This window comes from Heterodontus francisci, chromosome 25 (genome assembly GCF_036365525.1).
Source record: "Heterodontus francisci isolate sHetFra1 chromosome 25, sHetFra1.hap1, whole genome shotgun sequence".
In the NCBI taxonomy this organism is placed as follows: Eukaryota; Metazoa; Chordata; class Chondrichthyes; order Heterodontiformes; family Heterodontidae; genus Heterodontus; species Heterodontus francisci.
The window spans coordinates 69,510,190-69,530,533 of NC_090395.1; the positions used below are offsets into that span (position 1 = coordinate 69,510,190).

The 20,344-nt window shown below is 41.9% G+C and overlaps 1 protein-coding gene across 7 annotated transcripts in view; it reads left to right on the forward strand.

The window, feature by feature from the left end:
- Positions 1-20,344, forward strand: part of tmcc2 (transmembrane and coiled-coil domain family 2) — a 156,747-nt gene that overhangs the window by 132,819 nt on the left and 3,584 nt on the right. For all 7 annotated transcript variants that reach the window (XM_068057454.1, XM_068057453.1, XM_068057455.1 and 4 more), the window contains 3 exons: positions 5,139-5,484; positions 8,723-9,311; positions 15,572-15,707. In XM_068057454.1, the coding sequence (XP_067913555.1) occupies positions 5,139-5,484; positions 8,723-9,311; positions 15,572-15,707 (1,071 nt within the window). The remainder of the gene's footprint in view (positions 1-5,138; positions 5,485-8,722; positions 9,312-15,571; positions 15,708-20,344) is intronic.

Consider the following 20,344-nt stretch of genomic DNA (forward strand, 5'->3'; position numbering starts at 1 on the left):
GGCACTATATAAATGCAAGACTTTTTTCTTTTGTAAGTACCTCAACTCACCTGCTCAAATGTTTCTTCCTGCCATCGCTGTTTCTGAGTTACCATTCCATGCCATTGACGATATCTGGCCCAAATGGGCATCCGGTATCTGTAAATTTAGGCCATGAATGCCCACAAACTATTTGAATGAGACTTGCATTTTTTAGCAGGAATCTGTGGGAGGTGATCATTAGTGGAAATGCTGCGTTAACCTGTGTTCGCCTCCCTAGCCTAATGCTCCCAAGACCAATTGTAAGGCACTCCAGTGCTGCTCAGGATGAGCTCAACACAGACTGAAGTTAAAATCTTGCACCCTTTAAACTATTCCCAATTTAAGACTTGTGCTTCCAAGACAGGGCAGAGGGAAGAAAAAAGTAAATTGTGATTTAGAAGCAGGCAGCAGGTGTCTCAGTCACACAAAACTGCTGAATGATTACGGATGTCCTCCTTCATCACATTAATGTGAATCAGAGCAGTGGGTTTTACTTAAACCAATATTGAGGTCCAAATCTTCATTACCCATCCATAACTGTCCTCGAGAGGGTAAGTGGTCTCCTTTACTGCTGCAGTCATGTGGTGAAGGTACTCCTACGCTGCTGTTAGGCATACCTTCATGGAGGCATTCCTGCTCATGAGATTATTCTTGCAGCTGAGACTATTAGATTGGCCTTGCCTGTGGAAATCAAAGGTTCTGTTTCTTTGCCCTTTAAATATTTGAGTTTTCAGACGTATGTTGTAACAGTATTTATTCATAGTGGAAATGCACAAATTATTCATGGTTTTATGCATTGTAAAATGTTATTTGAGCCTCAAGTTCTCACTTTCCTACCCATGCTTTGCACAATCCATCACTTCATATGATCTAAAACTATTTACTGCTTTCTAAACAAAATTTTACAGTCTAATCTGGTTGGCATCCTTCCATCTACAAAGATGATGGACACACAGCAAGCAATCCATTTAGGTGAGATGTCTTCTCTTGGTTGCACCTTTGCTGATGGCTGTGAAGGCCAACCCTTGAGAGGCAGATTTTGCCACAAGTGCTGCATGTGAAGCTGCCAAGTGAGCTGTGAGTTGTTTTTGACGTTGGGGCCTGTTGGCAGGCTGCTGATCATCATGGTAGTGCACACCAGTCCACAGGATGTGTCACAAGTTAATATAGTGCACAATGCCCCATCTGTGGGAAAGTTTTTGCCCAGATACAAAACAGCCATTGATTATCAGACATCATAAATCAGGAGCATTCACAGAATTCAGTCGAGCTCACCAGGGACATAATACTCCCCAAATGAAGCACTGCTGTGCTCATGAGGCAATGTGCCTGTACTGAGGTTCACACAATAGGAATGTATCAGGCCTACAAAGGATCTCGGCAACTGTACAAGAACATGCATTTATAGAGTGCCTTTAATATGGTAAAAATTCCTAAGGAGCTTCACAGAAGTGTACTGTACAAGAACATGCATTTATAGAGTGCCTTTAATATAGTAACAATTCCTAAGGAGCTTCACAGAAGTGTTATCAAACAAAATTTGTCAGCGAGTCACATGAGATATTAGGACAGCTGACCAAAATCTTGTTAGAGAGGTAGGTTTTAAGGAGCATCTTAATGGAGGAGAAAGAGGCAGACAGGGTTTTTAGGGAAGGAATTCCATATGTTACAGCCTAAGCAGCTGATAGCACAGTCACTAATGTTCGAGTTATTAAAATTGGGGATGTGCAAGAGGCCACAATTGGAGGAGTGCAGATATCTCTGAGAGATCTGTAGAGATTGTAGGTCTGGAAAAGGTTATGTAGATAGGGATGGGCAGGGCCATTGAGGGATTTGGAAAAAGATGAGAATTTTAAAATTGATGCAGTGCGGGAACTGTAAGATAGAATGAAAAAGAAAGAAGGAGCATTTATGTAGTGCCTTTCACAACCTCACAGACCTGAACTGGGCAACTGTTGGCAGTACTGTTGGCCTCTCTCCTTGGGCTAAGTGAGGTGGAGATCAGTCACTGCCTCATCACTGGCCAATAACACTGCTGGAAAGTATGTGGCTGCTAGGGGGAGGGACATAATGGGACTCCACGGTACTGCCAACTTTGTGTCTCAGCTCATAGATGAGGAGCAGCTTTGGGCTGCTGGCACCTGTGGGACCATAACCCAACAAGTGCCTTTGTCATCAGTAGAAGAGAAGAGAAATTTGACAGATCAGTTCATTTGTCATGAATTGATGCTCTTTGTCACATAAAATAGACATTTCAAATCAGAGGGTCTGCACAGAACTACAGTAAGGAAGTTCACTCAGCACTTAGAACAGAAGGGAGCTTTTACATTCGCAATGAGTGGTTAGCACTACACTTGACTATAGGCCTTATGGCAATAAACCATATACATTCTGAAGTACAATTGAGTTTTCAAAATTATTAAGAGGAATAGGCAAAGCTGATGCATGCAATTTTCTCCTTTCAGGGAAGAGTTAATGTACTGGGAGAGACAAGTCACAAATTGGGAAGTTAAGAAGGGAGGTCAGGCAGAATATTTTTACCTAATATGTAGAAGTAGGCAAGTTATTGGGTCAGGCTACTGAAACAGAGAGCATAAATGGGTTTAGGCAACTAGACATATTGCTGGTGGCGAAAGGGTTTCTGGATTATGTCGAGAGCCAAAAAAGCAAGACCCTTTAAGCACAATGGCCTTTTTCTGTTCCTAAAAGCGATGTTTTTGTTTTCTTATTTAATTCATAGAGGGTTAGTATTCCTTTCTGAAATCAAAATGTTTTTAGGTGGTTTTTCTTTCATTTTGGGAATAACAGAAGGCAAAGGCTTGTTTTTATTTTGTAATGTCACATACCTTCCCTAGGATGACTTTAATAAAGTGCTGTATTTGTGCCATCAGATCAGAGTATCTGGTTGTTCATTTGCTGTTGAAATGTTTCTCTGTGCAAATTGGCAAGTGCATTTGTCTACGTAAGACAGTCACCTTTCAAAAGTAATCCATTGATTCTATTCCACTTTGGGATGCTCTGAGGACATAATAATAAGGTACCATGTAAATACAAGTTATTTCTGTCTTTACAAATAGCATTTCATGCTGTCCTATTACTTTCCTTGAATTTTGTCTCATCTGAAAGCTGCAGTGATGACTTTTTTAAGAACACGCAGGTCTATTCCCTAAGTGGATTGTACTGCCGCTCCTACTTTGTAGCAATATAAAAGGAGCAGTGCAGTGCTGGGTTGCACTTGTCACTGACTCCAGAGCTCACTTCTAAATCAATGAGTCTAACACCCGGCAGTCAAGTGGTTTGGGGGAGGCGGGGAGGCGGGGGGTGGGGGTGGGAAGAGAGACGATGGCGTAGTGATAATGTCACTGAACTAGTAACCCAGAGGCCCAGGCTAATGCCCTGGGGCCATGGGTTCAAATCCTACCACGGCAGCTGGTGGAATTTAAATTCAATTAATGAAAATTTGGAATTGAAAGCTAGTCTCAGTAATGGTGCCATGAAACTATCATTGATTGCTGTAAAAACCCATCTGGTTTACTAATGTCCTTTAGGGAAGGAAATCTGTTGTCCTCGTCTGGCCTACAGCAATGTGGTTGACTCTTAAATGCCCTCTGAAATGGCCTAGCAAACCACACAGTTGTCAAGGGCAATTAGAAATGAGCAACAAATGCTTGCCTTGCCAGTGACACCCAAATCCCATGAAAGAATAATAAAGAAAAGAATTTGAATTGTGCAGGATTATCATGAGGAAATTTTAGAAAATATTGAGTTATCCGATCTTGAAAGCAGTATAATGAGAAGGGGCCTCCTGGAGGGTACATAAATAGAGACAAAAAGGAACAGGAACTGTTAATGTCGAGCACTATTTCAAGTTAATCTATTGACCGCAGGACAAAATGACCTAAATGCAAATTGGTAAAAGGCAAGTTCAGCACTGATAGGGAGCATTGTTTTACACAGAATTAAATAGAATTTATAACACCGCAATAGGCTATTTGGCCCAACTGGTCAATGCTGGTGTTTATGCTCCACATCAGCCTCCTCCCACCCAACTTCTTCAAATCCTATCAGTATAACCTTCTATTCCTTTCTCTCACAGGGACTAATCAAGCTTCCCTTCAATGCATCTATGCTATTCACCTCAACTATTGCACATTCTCACTGCTCTCTGAGTAAAGAAATTGGAGACATTTATCCTGTATTCCTTATGGATTTATTCATGTCTAGAGCAATGGAGGCCTGAAGAGGGAAGAAGAGAAACATGATTCATTTGCAGTGTTGTAATAAGGATACATAAATGATCTGTCAGCAATAAATTAAGTAACTATCAGCTTGATACAATCTGCAGGTTTGCTTTGCAACTTCACATGGCCGAATGTGTATGTGTATAACTAAATACCTAACCCCTTGTAAATTGTGAAAGATCATGGATACCCAATGTGACAAATGAAATGCATGGGAATTTTTGAAGGTTTGTTAATCAGATTGAAATGTCTCAATTCACCAGGGTTTGTGTGCACCACTGGGGTAGGAACACAGGAACAAGTGTAGGCCATTTAGCTCCTCGAGCTGTTCTGCCATTCACGGAGATCATAGCTGATCTGTAATCTAACTCCATAAATGGGTGGTTAATGGCCGGCACAGACTCGGTGGGCCGAAGGGCCTGTTTCAGTGCTGTATCTCTAAATCATACCCGCTTTTGCCCCATATCCCTTAATACCTTTGGTTTAAAAAAAATCTATCAGTCTCAGATTTTGAAATTAACAATTGACCCAATATTAACTGCTGTTTGTGGAAGAGAGTTCCAAACACTTTGCGTGCAAAAGTGTTTCTTCACTCTTGAAAGGTCTAATTTTTCGGCTATGTCCCTGAGTCCTGGACCACCAATCAACTGAAATAGTATCTCTTAGCAATCTTGGCTGTGATGCTTGTTGTCCCTGCTGATGCACGAGCGTATACGGTGTGCATGAATGGCCATGGTCACCGGGTTAGCTATAGGGAATTGTACTCTGGTATGGGTCAGCACCTTCAAGAGAAGTTGAGAGAGATTTTTAAGAGAAAGAGAATATATATGTTGTAAGTTGTAGTACTAAAGTTTAACTTCCTCTAAATCTTTTCAGCTTGAAAAGGGAGATGTGAGTACGCTCAGCTTGCCAGCAAACACCAGCCATGGGGGCTCAGACTCTAACATTAGCCTTGATGTGCCTGATGGGACTCCAGATCCTCATAAGACGAAAGCTGCCATAGACCACCTTCACCAGAAGATCCTGAAAATCACAGAACAGATAAAAATCGAGCAAACTGCACGAGATGATAATGTAGCAGAATACTTGAAGCTGGCCAACAATGCAGACAAACAGCAAGCCTCCCGTATCAAGCAGGTCTTTGAGAAAAAGAACCAGAAATCGGCACAGACAATTGCACAACTGCACAAGAAGCTCGAACACTACCACAGAAAACTAAAAGGTAACATTGAGAACTGTAATTGACACTAATATTGATATATTCTGATGGTGTGAGAGCTACTGTACTAAGGAGATAAGGGTTAATCTTGGTAACTATTCTCTTAAAGATTGAGTTATGTTGTCAGTTTGTTTTTAGTATAATTAAGAAAATGCTTTATTTTTTAATTTGCTCATTTACTTTTTTTTTGTCCCTACCAATTCTCTCGCATGCTCTCCTAAAGACGTGACTCACATTTACAATACAGTTACTCCAGTGCTCACTAAAGTAGCAATACTTCACCTGTGGGCATAAACTGGTTTTTACTGATGTAAGGGACATTACTGGTTTGTCAAATCATGTCCTCTCCCAAAGTTTACACACATGGACTTGCCAAGTTTGGTCACTGATCAGTGCAGGAGTCTTGGCCATGTCTACCCTAGCTAGCTCAGTTTGCCTTTTAACACAGGAAGAAAATTGAGTGAAATTATGTTTTTTGTTTGTATGGGACCAGTGGAGCTTTAATTCAGCTGGTTCTATCTCACTCTTGCCTGAACCGATGATCTATCTCATTTCTTTCTGTCTCACAAAGTGCCTTGGAACCAGCATAAGGAGCAAGTGTGGATAAGAACACTTAGCTCCAGTTTGCTCTGCACCCGCCCCCCCCCACCCCACACACACTGAACACTGAGTTCTGATTAGCTTGAAACTCATTTTTTTTTTGAAGAAGTAAACATTTTTAGGTAGGTTATTGGTGGTGGAAATGGATCATTAAGAATTTTCTGGCCAACCTGTGTTAAGGATTCCAGCAAGTTTAAACGAGGAAGATCAATTACCTGTTCAGGAGTATCTTTGAACCATCTCATGATCATTATAGAGTCATAGTCATTTACGGGACAGACGGAGTAAAAACAAAAGCAAAATACTGCAGATGTTGGAAATTGGAAATAGAAACTGAAAATGCTGGAACATGCAGCACTTTCTGCTTTTTTCATCTGAGCAATACTGCTTTTTAATTTTTTTCTTCTAATTTTCTGAAGGTGCTGACTCATGTTGGAGTACAGTTCTGTGTTTCGGCAACCTTCTGATGTCTTGCCCAAAAGGCTACTCTTCACATGTTAGTCTTGGCAGTGAGTGTTGGCTGGCTGTACTAGCATGGGAGATCGTAAACTGAGTTTAAATCAGTCCTCACTCCATGCCCAAACAAATGCACGTTCTTCAAAAGGTCACTTGTTAGTAATTAGGAATGCGAATCCAGGTTGATTGAAGTGCCACCCACCCCTAGGGTGCCAAAGCTGTTTGCAATGTCCCTGCTGTGCACTGGATGAGATCACCTAACTCAGCACAGACTAGGAATCAAACCTGGAACATTCTACTTTGAAGGGCTGTGTTTTACCAGCTGGTTTCCCTAAAGGTACCGACTACCTATACGATTTTTTTTCCACCTGCTGGGTACAAACAACTGAAACTACCACATGAAAGTCTGTGCTGACAGTTCTGTGATGTGCTGCGCTTAGGACAGGGTCACAAGAAAAAAAATTTTCAGAACCCAGCAAACCAGTTGATACAAGCACGGAAACTCAGATTAGCGGAGTGGATCAGTTCTGCTCAAAATGTTTTTAATGAGCGTTTTGTTTTTGCCAATACCAACAATTCTGTGGAAACAGAAAGTGAAAGAAATTTGTGGACATGGGTGGATAAGTTCCCCCTCCTAAAGTAGAACATGAAAAAGAGAAATGGAAACTCGGAATAGGAATGGAAATAAAAAAAATTAGAAAAATCTAAAACTCTTTTTAATGCCCAGAAGGCAGAAGGGAATTTGCTTCTTTTGTTCTTGCAGTCCCAACAATACTGAATTTCAGAAAAGCTCGATAAATATCTGCTTCCGAATTAGAAAATAAATTTCTAAGAATAAATATCTTTGATAATGTATTCCAGAAGAATAAATTGTTCCCATCGCTGCTGGGGCAAGAATGAGTGGCATGGTATCTGATGAGGTCAGCAAACCAGGGTTGAATAATCTAGATGCAAGGACGGAGTTTCAGAAATTTTGCATGATTATCTTTGGGGATCAGGAACACTTATCCAGCATGTTCCTTTGGGGAGAGATGGAGTCCACAGTATGATAAATTGTATATTTTCTGTGGGAGGAACACACTTGATGAGGCCCATTGACATTTGCTTCCATGCTTTCATATTTGATTTGCAGTGCTCCAGCTGTACTGATTGAGTTTGACAGAAAAATACTTTTCATCCCGCAACCTTGTTCTTGAATATTTAAGGTTTAGTCATTTGAAATCTAGTTGTCACTTGGATTAAAGTAAGTACAGTTGCAGATGAGAGGCGATGTGTTAAAAGTTTGAAATAAGCAACCTAAATGTTATCTATATAATCTACAGTTTAAGGTGTATAAACATTCTGTACCAGAAACTGAAGGGAAAGTTACCTCACTGACCTCATGGGAGAACAAAACACCGAGCAGAGGGTTTGAGTTTTAATCCTCAATCAATACTGAGTTTGCATTAGAGCAGCTGCTGAGGCACCAGAATTTGCATCTGAGCTAAGGTCAGTAGCATCAGTTGTGACGGGTGAGGGAGGGGTGGGGGGTGGGTGTGGTTGGTGGAGGTGATCCCTCCAGCAAAATGCCTACATGTGATTGTCAATTGAGGAAAACAAATAGTTTCCCAATCTAAACTTGTACATGAAATGGCTACTTGAGCGAGTCATTAGACGTAAACTGACCCCCACCCCCACCCCCACCCAAGTGTCAGTCACAAACTTAGAGATGGAGGAAAAAAAGTGATAACTAAATGAATGGACAACAACTCGGCTTCATATGTGATGAGACCCTTTTGTGTCATTAATCGTCCTTCTGCTGCAACAATCCATTCAGTTTAAATTGCAGCAATAATTTAAATCAGATTATGATCTGTGATTCTGTTTACAGTGATTCTGGATTACCAATGTTTAATGAGGGAGATATGGAGTGAATGTTGAGTGGTTTGTTGTGGTAATGGGAAACTACAAGGACGTGTTGGACTCTGTTGCATACTTCCAAGCACCCAGTTGTAGAATGAGATTGATGAATGCCTGGGAGCAGGTTGTCTAAATGTCCCTTTACTGTGTCGTAGGGTACTTGAAGATCTGAAAGAGGACAAGTGAACATTTATGTGGCATTGCATATTTAACAGACATTATAATGGACTAAATTGTACAGATATAGTTTCATTCATAATATAAATTTTTAAATTAACTTTTACAGAGATTGAACAAAATGGTCTTTCGAGGCAGCCAAAGGATGTTCTTCGGGACATGCAGCAAGGTCTAAAGGATGTGGGCGCCAATGTCCGAGCTGGTATCAGTGGATTTGGTGGAGGTGTAGTAGAAGGTGTGAAGGGAGGTCTGTCCGGTCTCTCTCAAGTCACTCACACGGCTGTAGTTTCCAAACCACGGGAGTTTGCCAGTCTGATACGAAACAAGTTTGGTAGCGCTGATAACATTGCCCATTTGAAAGACACGTTGGATGAGTCACACCAGGAAGAGACCACCAGGACTCTGAGTGGCAGTGCTACTCTGGTCTCAAGCCCCAAGTATGGAAGTGAGGATGAATGTTCCAGTGCAACTTCTGGCTCTGCAGGTGGTAGTAACTCAGGGGCGGGGGCTGGAGGCATGGGGAGCCCCAAGTCAAATACACTGGACAGCCATCATAACAATTTCGATACGATCCTGGATGAACTCCGAGAAATTAAAGACAGCCAATCACATCTGGAGGACGCAATGGAAGATTTAAAAGGACAGCTACAAAGAGACTATGCCTACATGACGCAGTGTTTGCAAGAAGAACGATACAGGTATCTAGGTTACAGTTGCTATATATTGGCCCGAGGAACAGGGAAATGGATGTCTACACAGGTCATGAAATATAAGTGTGGACTTGCCCCAGCAAACCACCTTCTCCTTTCGCTTTCTTACCCCAATTCCCATCAGCATGCAAGTTGTGTTTAGGAGAAAGAAGGTTGACAAGCTCCCAAATTGAAACTAGTTATAGTAGTGCTGTCATATGTCAACATGCTCAATCTCATTCCTAAGACTACAGCATTGGTGCATTCAGGCTTCACTGATAGCCGCGAAGTAATATAGCCCATGGCGAAAGATCCCATTTCACCTTGAGATTAGTAAGCACGCTCTTCCGATGCAATCTTTGTCCAGTTGCAGTTTAGATGATATCTTGCCCCTCTGTTGACTTTACAGCCTTGTGATCACTCCAGTATGTTGTTTTCAGAATCTGTATACTCACCATTTTGAAGAGCCCCTTTCACTTCATAATGAGCAACTCGGCACGACTGGAGATAAAGGAACCTATCCTGTCCAATGGCTTTTAAGGTGCACCAGGACTACCTGGGATATATTTCAGCTGTGTTTGCAGTTGGTGTGTGCTACATTTGGCCTAAGCACTGCTAAACTAGGGAGGGGGAAAGATTAGCATAGATTACTCCTTCTGATCATTACCCTGTGACTCCTGCTAAATCATGCATGTGTGTGGATGTTAGGTGAGGACAGGATCAGGTTCAGCGGTGATGGCCTTCATGCTCCTATAGCCAATTTTCACGTGTAGCCACTTGGTGAAGAACCAAAGGGTACTTGGTGTCTGAAACAGTCACCCTGCATCAATCAGAACCTTCAGAAGGGAGAAGGGAAAATTGGGTGACAAACTTATCTGGGATCCAGCAGCCTGATGACACAGTGCATTCATGCATGCTAACATTATACCCTGGAATGGCAGCACAGTTCCTAACCTGATAAGTGCCCTGACATTGTTGGTTGGGCTGGTGTGGAAGGCTGCTTAACAAAAGGGGAAGAAAGCAACTTGGGTTTAATCTTGACTTGATCTGAGTTGTCACCACACCCCCCCACCCATGCTTCAACCAAGAAATGACCCTGGTCCTTCAACATGCTTTTAAAACATGGAGAACTCTCTCAAATGTATAGATCCTCACTACATGCATCTGTAAGAACCAACTAACCTGTAATGTATTGTGACCTGGGGTAGTGCTAAACTCTGCCCAATTGAATTTTAAGAAGTTACAGTTTGGCAGAGACAAACCTGTGGAGTTCGATTACTGGCAGTATTGTTAACTGAGGAGGATAGTGATAAACTTCAAGAGGACTTAGATAGGCTAGAGGAATGGGCGGACAAGTGACAGATGAAATGTAATTCAGAAATGTGTAAAGTGATTGATTTTGGAAGGAAGAATGAGGAGAGGCAATATAAATTAAAGGGTACAGTTCTAAATAGGGTGCAGGAACAGGGACCTGTGGAATATGTGCCCAGATCATTGAAGGTTGCAGGGCAGGTTGAGAAAGGGGTTAATAAAGCATATGGGATCCTAGGCTTAATAAATAGGGGCACAGAGTGCAAGAACAATGAGGTTATGATGAGCCTAAATAAAACACTGGTTCGGCCTCAACTGGAGTATTGTGTCCAGTTCCAGGCACCACGCTTTCGGAAGGATGTTAAGGCATTAGTGAGGATGCAGAAAAGATTCACGAGAATGGCTCCAGGGATGGGGAACCTCAGTTACGTGGATAGGTTGGAGAAGCTGGGGCTGTTCTCCTTGGCAAAGGGAAGATTCAGAGGAAATTTGATAGAGATGTTCAAAACCATGAAGGGTCTGGACAGAGTAGATAGGAAAAAACTATTCCCATTAACCAAAGGATCCAGAACTAGAGGACATTGATTTAAGGTGACTGGCAAAAGATGCAATGATGACATGAGGAAAAACTTTTTTATGCAGCGAGTGGTGAGGATCTGGAGTGCACTGCCTGAGAGTGTGGTGGAGGCATATTCAATCAAGGCTTTCAAAAGAGAATTGGGCAATTATCTGAAGAGAAAAAATTCACGGGGCTGCAGGGAAAGGTGGGAGAGTGGGACTAGCTGAGTTGCTGTTGCAGACAGCCGGCACAGAGATGACACCATTCCATGATTCCAATGTTAGCTGTCCAGAATTACGTTTCCAAATTAGTGCAGAGTTGCAAATGAATAGGATTGAAAAATGTAGTGCTTTAAAACAGTTGTGTTCTCAAAAAGAAGGCACTAGGGCAGAAAGATGGCAAGAGAAAGTAAATTTTTAGAAATGGGGAAACGAACCTCGACACTATGTGGGGCCAGCTGGCAGTCAACTGAGGGCTGCCATTGGTGGCATCTAAAAGCAGGGTCTGTCCATCCAGACCTCCTGGTTGAGGACATTCCCCAGTACAAAAGGCTTGGTTGTGGCAGGGACTTGAGGGTAGATGGGGGGCAAGGGATGGTGAGAAAAGGAGAAGGAAAATCTGTAGGGGACAGAGTTGCAGTACTTTGAAATGCCTGATAGTGGCGCTGCCTACCACAGACTTTGACAAGTACAATAGTGCCACCACCTGTTTTGATGTGGTGCAAATGCTGGCAATGTGCATCAGCACAATATGAATATTTTTCAGATCTGTCATTTAACTATATAAATTAGGGGCTATAATAAATGAATTTGTCAATTTTGAAAAATGTAATCTTGAGAGGAAAAATGTCACTGGCACAGTCAATCATTTTTAGTTTCAAGGAAGAAAGCATGCAACTTAACTTTTGTCTCATTAATTTTTCATCCTCTCTCTTTGTGGAAGTATCTGCAACATTGAAACTTTGACATGTTGCAGCTGAGTATCCCAGCACTAATGGAAAACTAGGTTAAGAATATAACCAGTTCTAGTTAGTATAAGATTATTAAATTTCTCCCTCTCTTCCTTCCACACCATAATTGTTTTCCCCTCCTGCCCTACAGACATAGATTGGTGCTGGAATATAGTTCCAAGGAAGCCTAGATAACAAATGTTGCCAATTACATCAATGCTAAGTCTGATTCTGCTTACCCGATGTCTACACACATGCATATCATAGCAATTGAAAGCAGGCACCCCTGCTGATTTTTATCTTCATTCTCGCCTTAATTCAGAAAATTGGAACACTCCTTCCCTGGTTGTGGTCAATTATTTTAACGGAAGCAAAATACTGTGGATGCTGGAAATCTGCAGTAAAAATGGAAAATTCTGGAAGTACTCAGCAGGTCTGGTAGCATCTGTGGAGAGGGAAACAGTTAACGTTTCAGGTCGGTGACTTTACATCAGAATAGATGATGTTGAGAGCTGAACAGCTTTTCAGCAAACACAAGAGACAGGAAAAACGGGGCCAGGAAGAGGAAGTGTAAATGGGATTTGCCGATCCTGGGGCCTTCCTGCCCTTCCTGTACCACATTCCCGGGTCACGGGACCAACCTTTCCTTCGCCAGATTGTCCCTGCTTCCCTCTCCCTTTGCTATTCTGCTGTAACTGTTGACACCTCCTCTGGGAGCCATCTTCTGTTCCTATACTTGTCTCTCTTTACCTTGCACCCTTATCACTACTTCTGTCATTAAATCACTCCTGCCCACCACCCAGACCTCTCCCATTTGATGTGGTTTTCAGTCCACATTTTAATTTTGCCCCCCCAACATCTTACGTTTTTCAATTCTGATGAAAGATCATTGACCTGAAATGTTAACTGTTTCTCTCCACAGATGCTGCTGATTGTATCAAGCATTTTCTGTAACTATATTTTAATCCCTCTTGCGTTTCTCCCACATTTCTTACCCATCCATAGGTGTAGCACGGTTTCTTGTCTCACGCATTCTGTATCAAATTTACCTATCACACTTCATTTCAGGTAAATTTGTTGTTCAGACAAATTTCTTCCAGCTTAGTAGTTCGTTATATTATAAATGTATGAAAGGTTAACGTAAATTCATCAACAATAACGTAAATTTATATAATCCTCCTCATCACTCCTACGCATACATGTTTCACACTCCAAAAAATGTCTTCTGAGGCTTATACCCAAAGCCTAATTTACGGCTGTTTCAAGTTCCTCCCCTACTCCCCTGCCCTCTTCTCCACCCCCCCCATGTTCAGTTTTCCTGCTTTCTCTCCTGCCTTGACCCCAAATTATGTTCTGCCCAATCACCATGCTCTAATGCCAGGCTCCAACCTCTACTCTTGCTCACTCCATCACACAACTCCTGAACCCGATCTTTCTTGCCTGTTACTCCCAACTACAAGCTTCCCAAATACTGGCCCCAAATCCTCTCCTGCCCAGCTTCAAGTCTCATGAAATGCTCACTGCTGGAAACCACCTACCACATCAGCCAAAAATCCCCAAAACAGATCTGTTACATACGCTCTCCCTGAGTACATCATTGGCAGTTAAATTACAAAATGAGCAGTTGGGGGCCACCTAGAGACAATACAAGCAATGCAGACAGTAGCTCCTGTAATTTATTCAACAAAAAACCTCCAATCAAGTAGGAATTTTGTGAGGGTGGTGGGTTGGTGGTAAGTGTATGGCATCACAGTAGATGTCATAATTTATTTAGATGCAAAACAAGTCTTTTTTGTTCAGCCACTTGCTGCTGGGTGTTCTGACAAACTTTCAGGCACAGTTCAATCTGCATAGTTCCTTGTTAAACAATTAAGCTCTGATCTAACAATTAAAGGGCGCAGTTCCATTTTAACAACAGAATAATAAATTGAATTATATAGCACTCCAGTCCTTACGACAAAAGCAAATCATCCGACCACTGTACATACTGCCACGGGTAATTTAGAGTATATGAAGCATGCATGCATTAGATTCTGGCTCTCGTGTTTCTCTTTTTCAGAGGTAAAGCAATTTTGTTTTCAAAGGAGAATATAGGAACAGGCGATTCAGCCCCTTGGGCCTGTTCCACGATTCAGTTAGATCAAGCTTGATTTGTATTTCAGCTCCATTTAGCTGCTTTTTGTGGTCATTAATCTGGAGGCTTTAGCAGGAAAAAAGACAGAAGCGCAAGGGGAGAGCCAACTGTGTAACAGCCCCGACAAACAATTTCTTCTGCAGCACCTGCGGAAGAGCCTGTCACTCTAATATTGGCCTTTATAGCCACTCCAGGCGCTGCTTCACAAACCACTGACCACCTCCAGGCGCTTACCCATTGTCTCTCGAGACAAGGAGGCCAAAGAAGAAGAAGAAGAAATTACTAAGCATCCTCCAATCTGCAATTCACTCTGATGTCATCTTGTTTATAGTTACCAATAGTTAGACTTTATGACATTAAAGGGCCATAGGCCTATTGTAAGAGCAGAATAATACATGGTCTAAATCAGCATATCTTCCAACTTTACTGGAACTCCATTAATCTTCCAAACAAATACAGGATACATGTACTTACAGCAATTAATTCTTAATTAATTATTGCTATGTGAAGAAATGCTTCCTGATATCAGTCCTGAACTAGACTTGTCCCAGTTTGTACTTTTGTCCCCTTGTCCAGCAGTTGCAATTTAATTTGTAATAATGCTAGAGATTAACCGTTTCTATCCAAATTAGTATCTTGTGTACTTCTACAGGTCATTTCTGATTGACATATTTTCAAGGCTGACGAGTCCACCCTTTTCTAGCCTTTCTTTAATTCTGTTGACACTGAAGATCCTGTTCTTGCTTTATTCTCAGTGAGCACTGTATGCCAGTAGAGTAATGCCTTTATTGAGATCATTGATTTCTGTAGGTGGTGCCAAGTAGAATGCATCCTCTACTAGACAGAGTGGCAAAGGCATAGCCTTGGAATGGGTTATCTGGGATAATGAGCATGGTGTGTACAAGTCCAGTTTTTAAGGATGCAAGAAGGCAACACCGAAACCACTGTAGATTCTGTTCCTCTTCCACTCCTTGTAATGGTTTTCAGCCAACACCGAGAGGAAGACAGGAACCAATTTAAGAATACAAGAGCAAAATACTGTGGATGCTGGAAATTTGAAACAAAAACCGAAAATGCTGGAAATACTCAGCAGGTCTGGCAGCATCTGTGGAGAGAGAAACAGAGTTAAGGTTTCAGGTCGATGATCTTTTGAAACATTAACTCAGTTTCTTTCTCCACAGGTGCTGCCTGACCTGCTGTATATTCCTAGCATTTTCTGGCTTTATGCCAGTTTAATAAAACTGTTTGTTGCTTTGTGCTATCAGCAGGAAGTGCTGTTGGTTGTTTTCATGGTAGTTTTGTAATTCTCTGTACAGGTATGAGCGTTTGGAGGAGCAGCTGAATGATCTGACTGAGCTTCATCAAAATGAAATGTCTAACTTGAAGCAGGAACTTGCCAGTATGGAGGAAAAAGTTGCATACCAGTCGGATGAGAGGGCCAGAGATATTCAGGTACGCACTCCACTAAGAAGTGGACTTCTTTGGTTTGCAAACATGTCTGCAGTTTCCCTTGCGGCAGATTTCATTTGTTCTTCCAGGGGGTGAGGTGCTTCCTAATAGGAGTGAAGTACGTACCATTGGATGAATAACACTCGACTGCCCTCATGCACCTTTTATTAGCAGGTTACCGAGTGGTGTTAACAGAAGCAACCGACTTGGGAGCTACTGGGTAACTCACATAGTTTGAACTTCTAATAATTATAATTTAAATTACAGATCTCGATATCTGTTTGCATTTCCCCTCCCCATGTTTTAGACCAGCTGAAACAATGTTGAGGTTATCTTGATTTTAACACTTCAAAAGCCATTTGACTGGGACCTGTATAAGAATCTAACCCTCATGTGTTATTGGTAGACTTCGTCATGAAAGTGTTTTGGCACTGTTGGAAAAAATCGCACTCAAGCTGACTTGCTTTACTGTGGTGCAACATATTTTTTGTGCAATCTTCATTCGTCATCTCTTCTACCAGTTCCAATCATGGAAACAGACCTGTTCTCTCCACATATAATCCTTGTTTAGAAATGGTATGAAACTATGACAAGTCCACTGTTATACTTTAATGAAATTTTAGTAACAGTAGAGGCATTGCCTACTTATAAACCCTTGAAAGTTACTTCTTTTGGTCATATAACTGTGCCCTTTTTCTTTTGATTGCTTTCTGTTGCATTCCCTTTTTACTGTTTCACACAAACATTTTGCTTCCTTTGCGTGCATGTGTGCATGCGCACTCAAACTTACTTTCTCTCTTCTCCCTCTTTCCTTGCTTTGGTTTTTTTAATCTGTCCATTTGCAATACTGTTCTTTTTCTCTCGCCCTTTCCTGAAGGTGCTGACCCGTCATGCAGTTCCACAAGCACAAGCATTTTGTTGCAGCCTTGCTCAAATGAGCAGTCTTCAAGTATGAATCTGGACAGATTTTTTTTTAAATTCATTCATGGGATGTGGGTGTCACTGCCAAGGCCAGCATTATTGCCCTTGAGAAGGGCTTGTGGTAGTTTCATACCATGCCCAAACAAGGGGAGAGCAGGTCTGTCTATGTGAGTGGAGCTGATGGAAAATTGCACAGAAAAGTATGTTGCATCACATGAAAGCACGTCAGCGTGAGTGCAATTTTTCCAACACTGCCAATGCACTTTAATGCCAAAGTCTGTCAACCCGTGAGGGTTAGACTCTTACAGGTCTAGTGGTAGTGAGCCGCCTTCTTGAACTGCTGTAGTTCATGTGGTGTAGGTACACCTACAGTGCTGTTAGGTTGGGTGTTTCAGGATTTTGACCCAGCACCAGAGAAGGAACAGCAATATATTTCCAAGACAGGATGGTGTGTGAGTTACAGGGGAACTTGCAGGTGGTGGCATTCCCAAGTGCCTGCTGCCTTTGTTATTCTAGGTGGTGCAGGTCACTGGTTCAGAAGGTGGTGTCAAAGGACTGTGAATGTCAGCAGGTTGTTTGACCATGGGAGTATGCAATTGTGCCTGATCCTAACATTGCATGTCCCAGGTGTGCTTCCAGCAGGAGTCACAGAACGCTGTTTGCGATCAGAGATCTGGGTGTATTTTTTCGGTGCCGCTTGTAGTGCCCTTCCTATTACCTCGGCTGAGATGGGTTAACCCCGCACAAATCAGGAATTGAACTTGGGGTTAATGGCCACATCATCAGAGTTAAAAGGGTTAAGTTATGATGAGAGTTTGCGGGTTTGTATTCCCTTGAGTATAGAAGATTAAGGAGCGGATCTAATTGAGGTGTTTAAGAAGATTAAAGGAGTTGATAGGGTAGATAGAGAAAAACTATTCCCTCTGGCAGGGGAGCCTAGAACAAGGGGGCATAACCTTAAAATTAGAACTAGGACGTTCGGGAAGCATTTCCTGTCTTCACTCAGAGGGTGGTGCATTGGTGGAATTCTCCACCCCAGAGAGCTGTGGAGGCTCACTCATTGAGTATGTTCAAGACAGAGATTGATAGATTTCTAGATATTAAAGATATCAAGGGGTGTGGGTGATAGTCTGGAAAAATGGCATTGAGGTAGAAAATCAGCCATGATCTAGCAGAATGGCAGAGCAGGCTCACGGGGTTGAATGGCCTACTCCTGCTCCATTTCCTATGTTCTTATGTTCCAAAGGGTAGTGGAAATCTGGAATTCCCTTCGCCCAGAACACTATTGAGGCTAGGTAAATTAAACATGTTAAGACTGAAATTGATAGTTTTTTGTTCGGCGACGCTTATAAGGATTACGGAATCAAGGCAGGTAAGCGGAGTTATGATATAGGTCAACCATCATCTAATTAAATGGCAGGCTGGAGGGGCCTACTGGCCTACTCCTACTCATATTCCTATCTTCTTATAAACAATGATGGAAACATCAAAGTATTGTGCTTTTGAGTCTTAATATGCTGATTCCCAACTGCGTAATTCCCTGAGTGGTAAATTCTTGATCATAGCAATGCCCTCTGCAGGAGAGAAAAGTGCAGGTATAATTGCTCCTCAGTTGCTGTTATGCACTGTGCATAGCAATATGAAGCTTAGCATTGACAGAAAACTACGAACAAAGGATCTTCTCAGTTAAGTCGGTGTGGCAATCAGACATGAGAAAATAGGCCCAAAAAAAGCATGTTCTGTGGAGCTGAGGAATGTACATGGTTTATATATGTGTGGGTGTCTAGGAGGTTCAGGATTCTCGCATCAGTCTTTGCTTTGATGTGGTACATCCAAGATAATCTCACACTAAATGTATTGTTCAGCAAAGGATGTTGCTGATAAGTGCAAGAGTGCCTGAGCAGACACATTCCTGAACTGTCTGATCCTGTTCTGACTCATTTACAGCCACTCTGCGTTGTCTGCTGACCACACAGCACTTCAGCTGTGACTTCATTTGCTCTGTTCCCTTTTAACCTTTCAAAGGACTGAAGGCCCTTTGCATCTTCCACTAGTCCCAGATGTGTAACAGCTGTAAAAGTAATTTCCCCTTTTTTTTGTTTTCTTCGCCCTAAGTGTCCTTTTTTTATCCCTACTTCATTTTCTAGTTTGGATTCGCTGTCAGTTCCTTCTGCCAAATGCACATGAGTTTATATTGCAGATTTTCCTTTTTTTAACATATTTTCATATTAATATTTTTATGTAGACTTTGAGAAATGAAACCAAACAACAGTAATCTGAATAACCTAGAAAAATGTACCCATTTGCTGCAGCAGTCCACCTCATTGACTTCCAGCCGTTTGAAGGTTATGAATCTCGTTTTTATTAAAATTTTGTTTTCAGGTCATGTGCATTATGAGCTTTTCCTTAAACTAGGGGATCAACAAATGATGGTGGTGGAGGGCACAGAAGAGAGCATCTAATCGACTTATTCATAACTTATTTTAGCCTTAGACCAGAGAAGGTTAAGGGCAGATTTAATAAGGGTGTTCAAAATTATGTAAACGGTGTTTTTTTTTAGATTAGAGATACAGCACTGAAACAGGCCCTTCGGCCCACCAAGTCTGTGCCGAACATCAACCACCCATTTATACTAATCCTACACTAATCCCATATTCCTACCAAACATCCCCACCTATCCCTATATTTCCCTACCACCTACCTATACTAGTGACAATTTATAATGGCCAATTTACCTATCAACCTGCAAGTCTTTTGGCTTGTGGGAGGAAACCGGAGCACCCGGAGGAAACCCACGCAGACACAGGGAGAAGTTGCAAACTCCACACAGACAGAACCCAGAATCGAACCCGGGTCCCTGGAGCTGTGAGGCTGCGGTGCTAACCACTGCGCCGCCCATATATGCATATATAATGGAATACTTGGGGAGAAACCGTTTCCATTGACAAGAGGGTCAGTAACCAGAGGAGACAAATTTAAGATAATTGGCAAAAGAAGTAGAGGGGCGATGAGAATTTTTTTAATTCTGTTATGTTGATCTGGAATGCACTGCCTGAAAAGGTGGAGGAAGCAGATTCAGTAGTCACTTCCAAAAGAGAATTGGATAAATATTTAATAAGGAAAAAAATGTGCTCAACCATGGAGAAAGGACAGGGCAATGGGACTAAATGGAGAGCTCTTTCAAAGAGCCTGGACATGCATGATGGTCTGAATGGCTGCCTCCTGTGCTGTATGATTCTGTATATTCATACAAGGAGAATAAATGGAGTGTGCTGAATGGATTGATTGGCTATTTTTTGCTTTGAACTTGATTTTCTTGATATAATGCCTAGGTGCAGTTGTGCCATATCTCAACAGTATAACCAGGTTTGATTGTTGCACCAAAAGTTTTCTAAATTATGTGCGATCGGGTCAATCAGTGCAGGTGGTCACATGGCTGCAAGAAGCATTTTATCACCCTGACGGTATTGAAATATTTCAGTGGATTTTCGATGGAGCTTAATAAAGTAATATTCTAAAGAGTCGTTTTTGGTATTTTCTGCCTTGTATCCTCTACCCCATCTTCACCCACAGTGCCAAAGAGGACGGGGATTTTGCCAAGTTACTGCTGGGAGTAGAATGCTTTCCAGTTTTGGGCATCCAGTGTTCTCAAGTCAAGCATGGAATTATTGTGTGCTTCGTCTACTCTTCCCCAATAATGTACCTCAGTTCCAACCTTA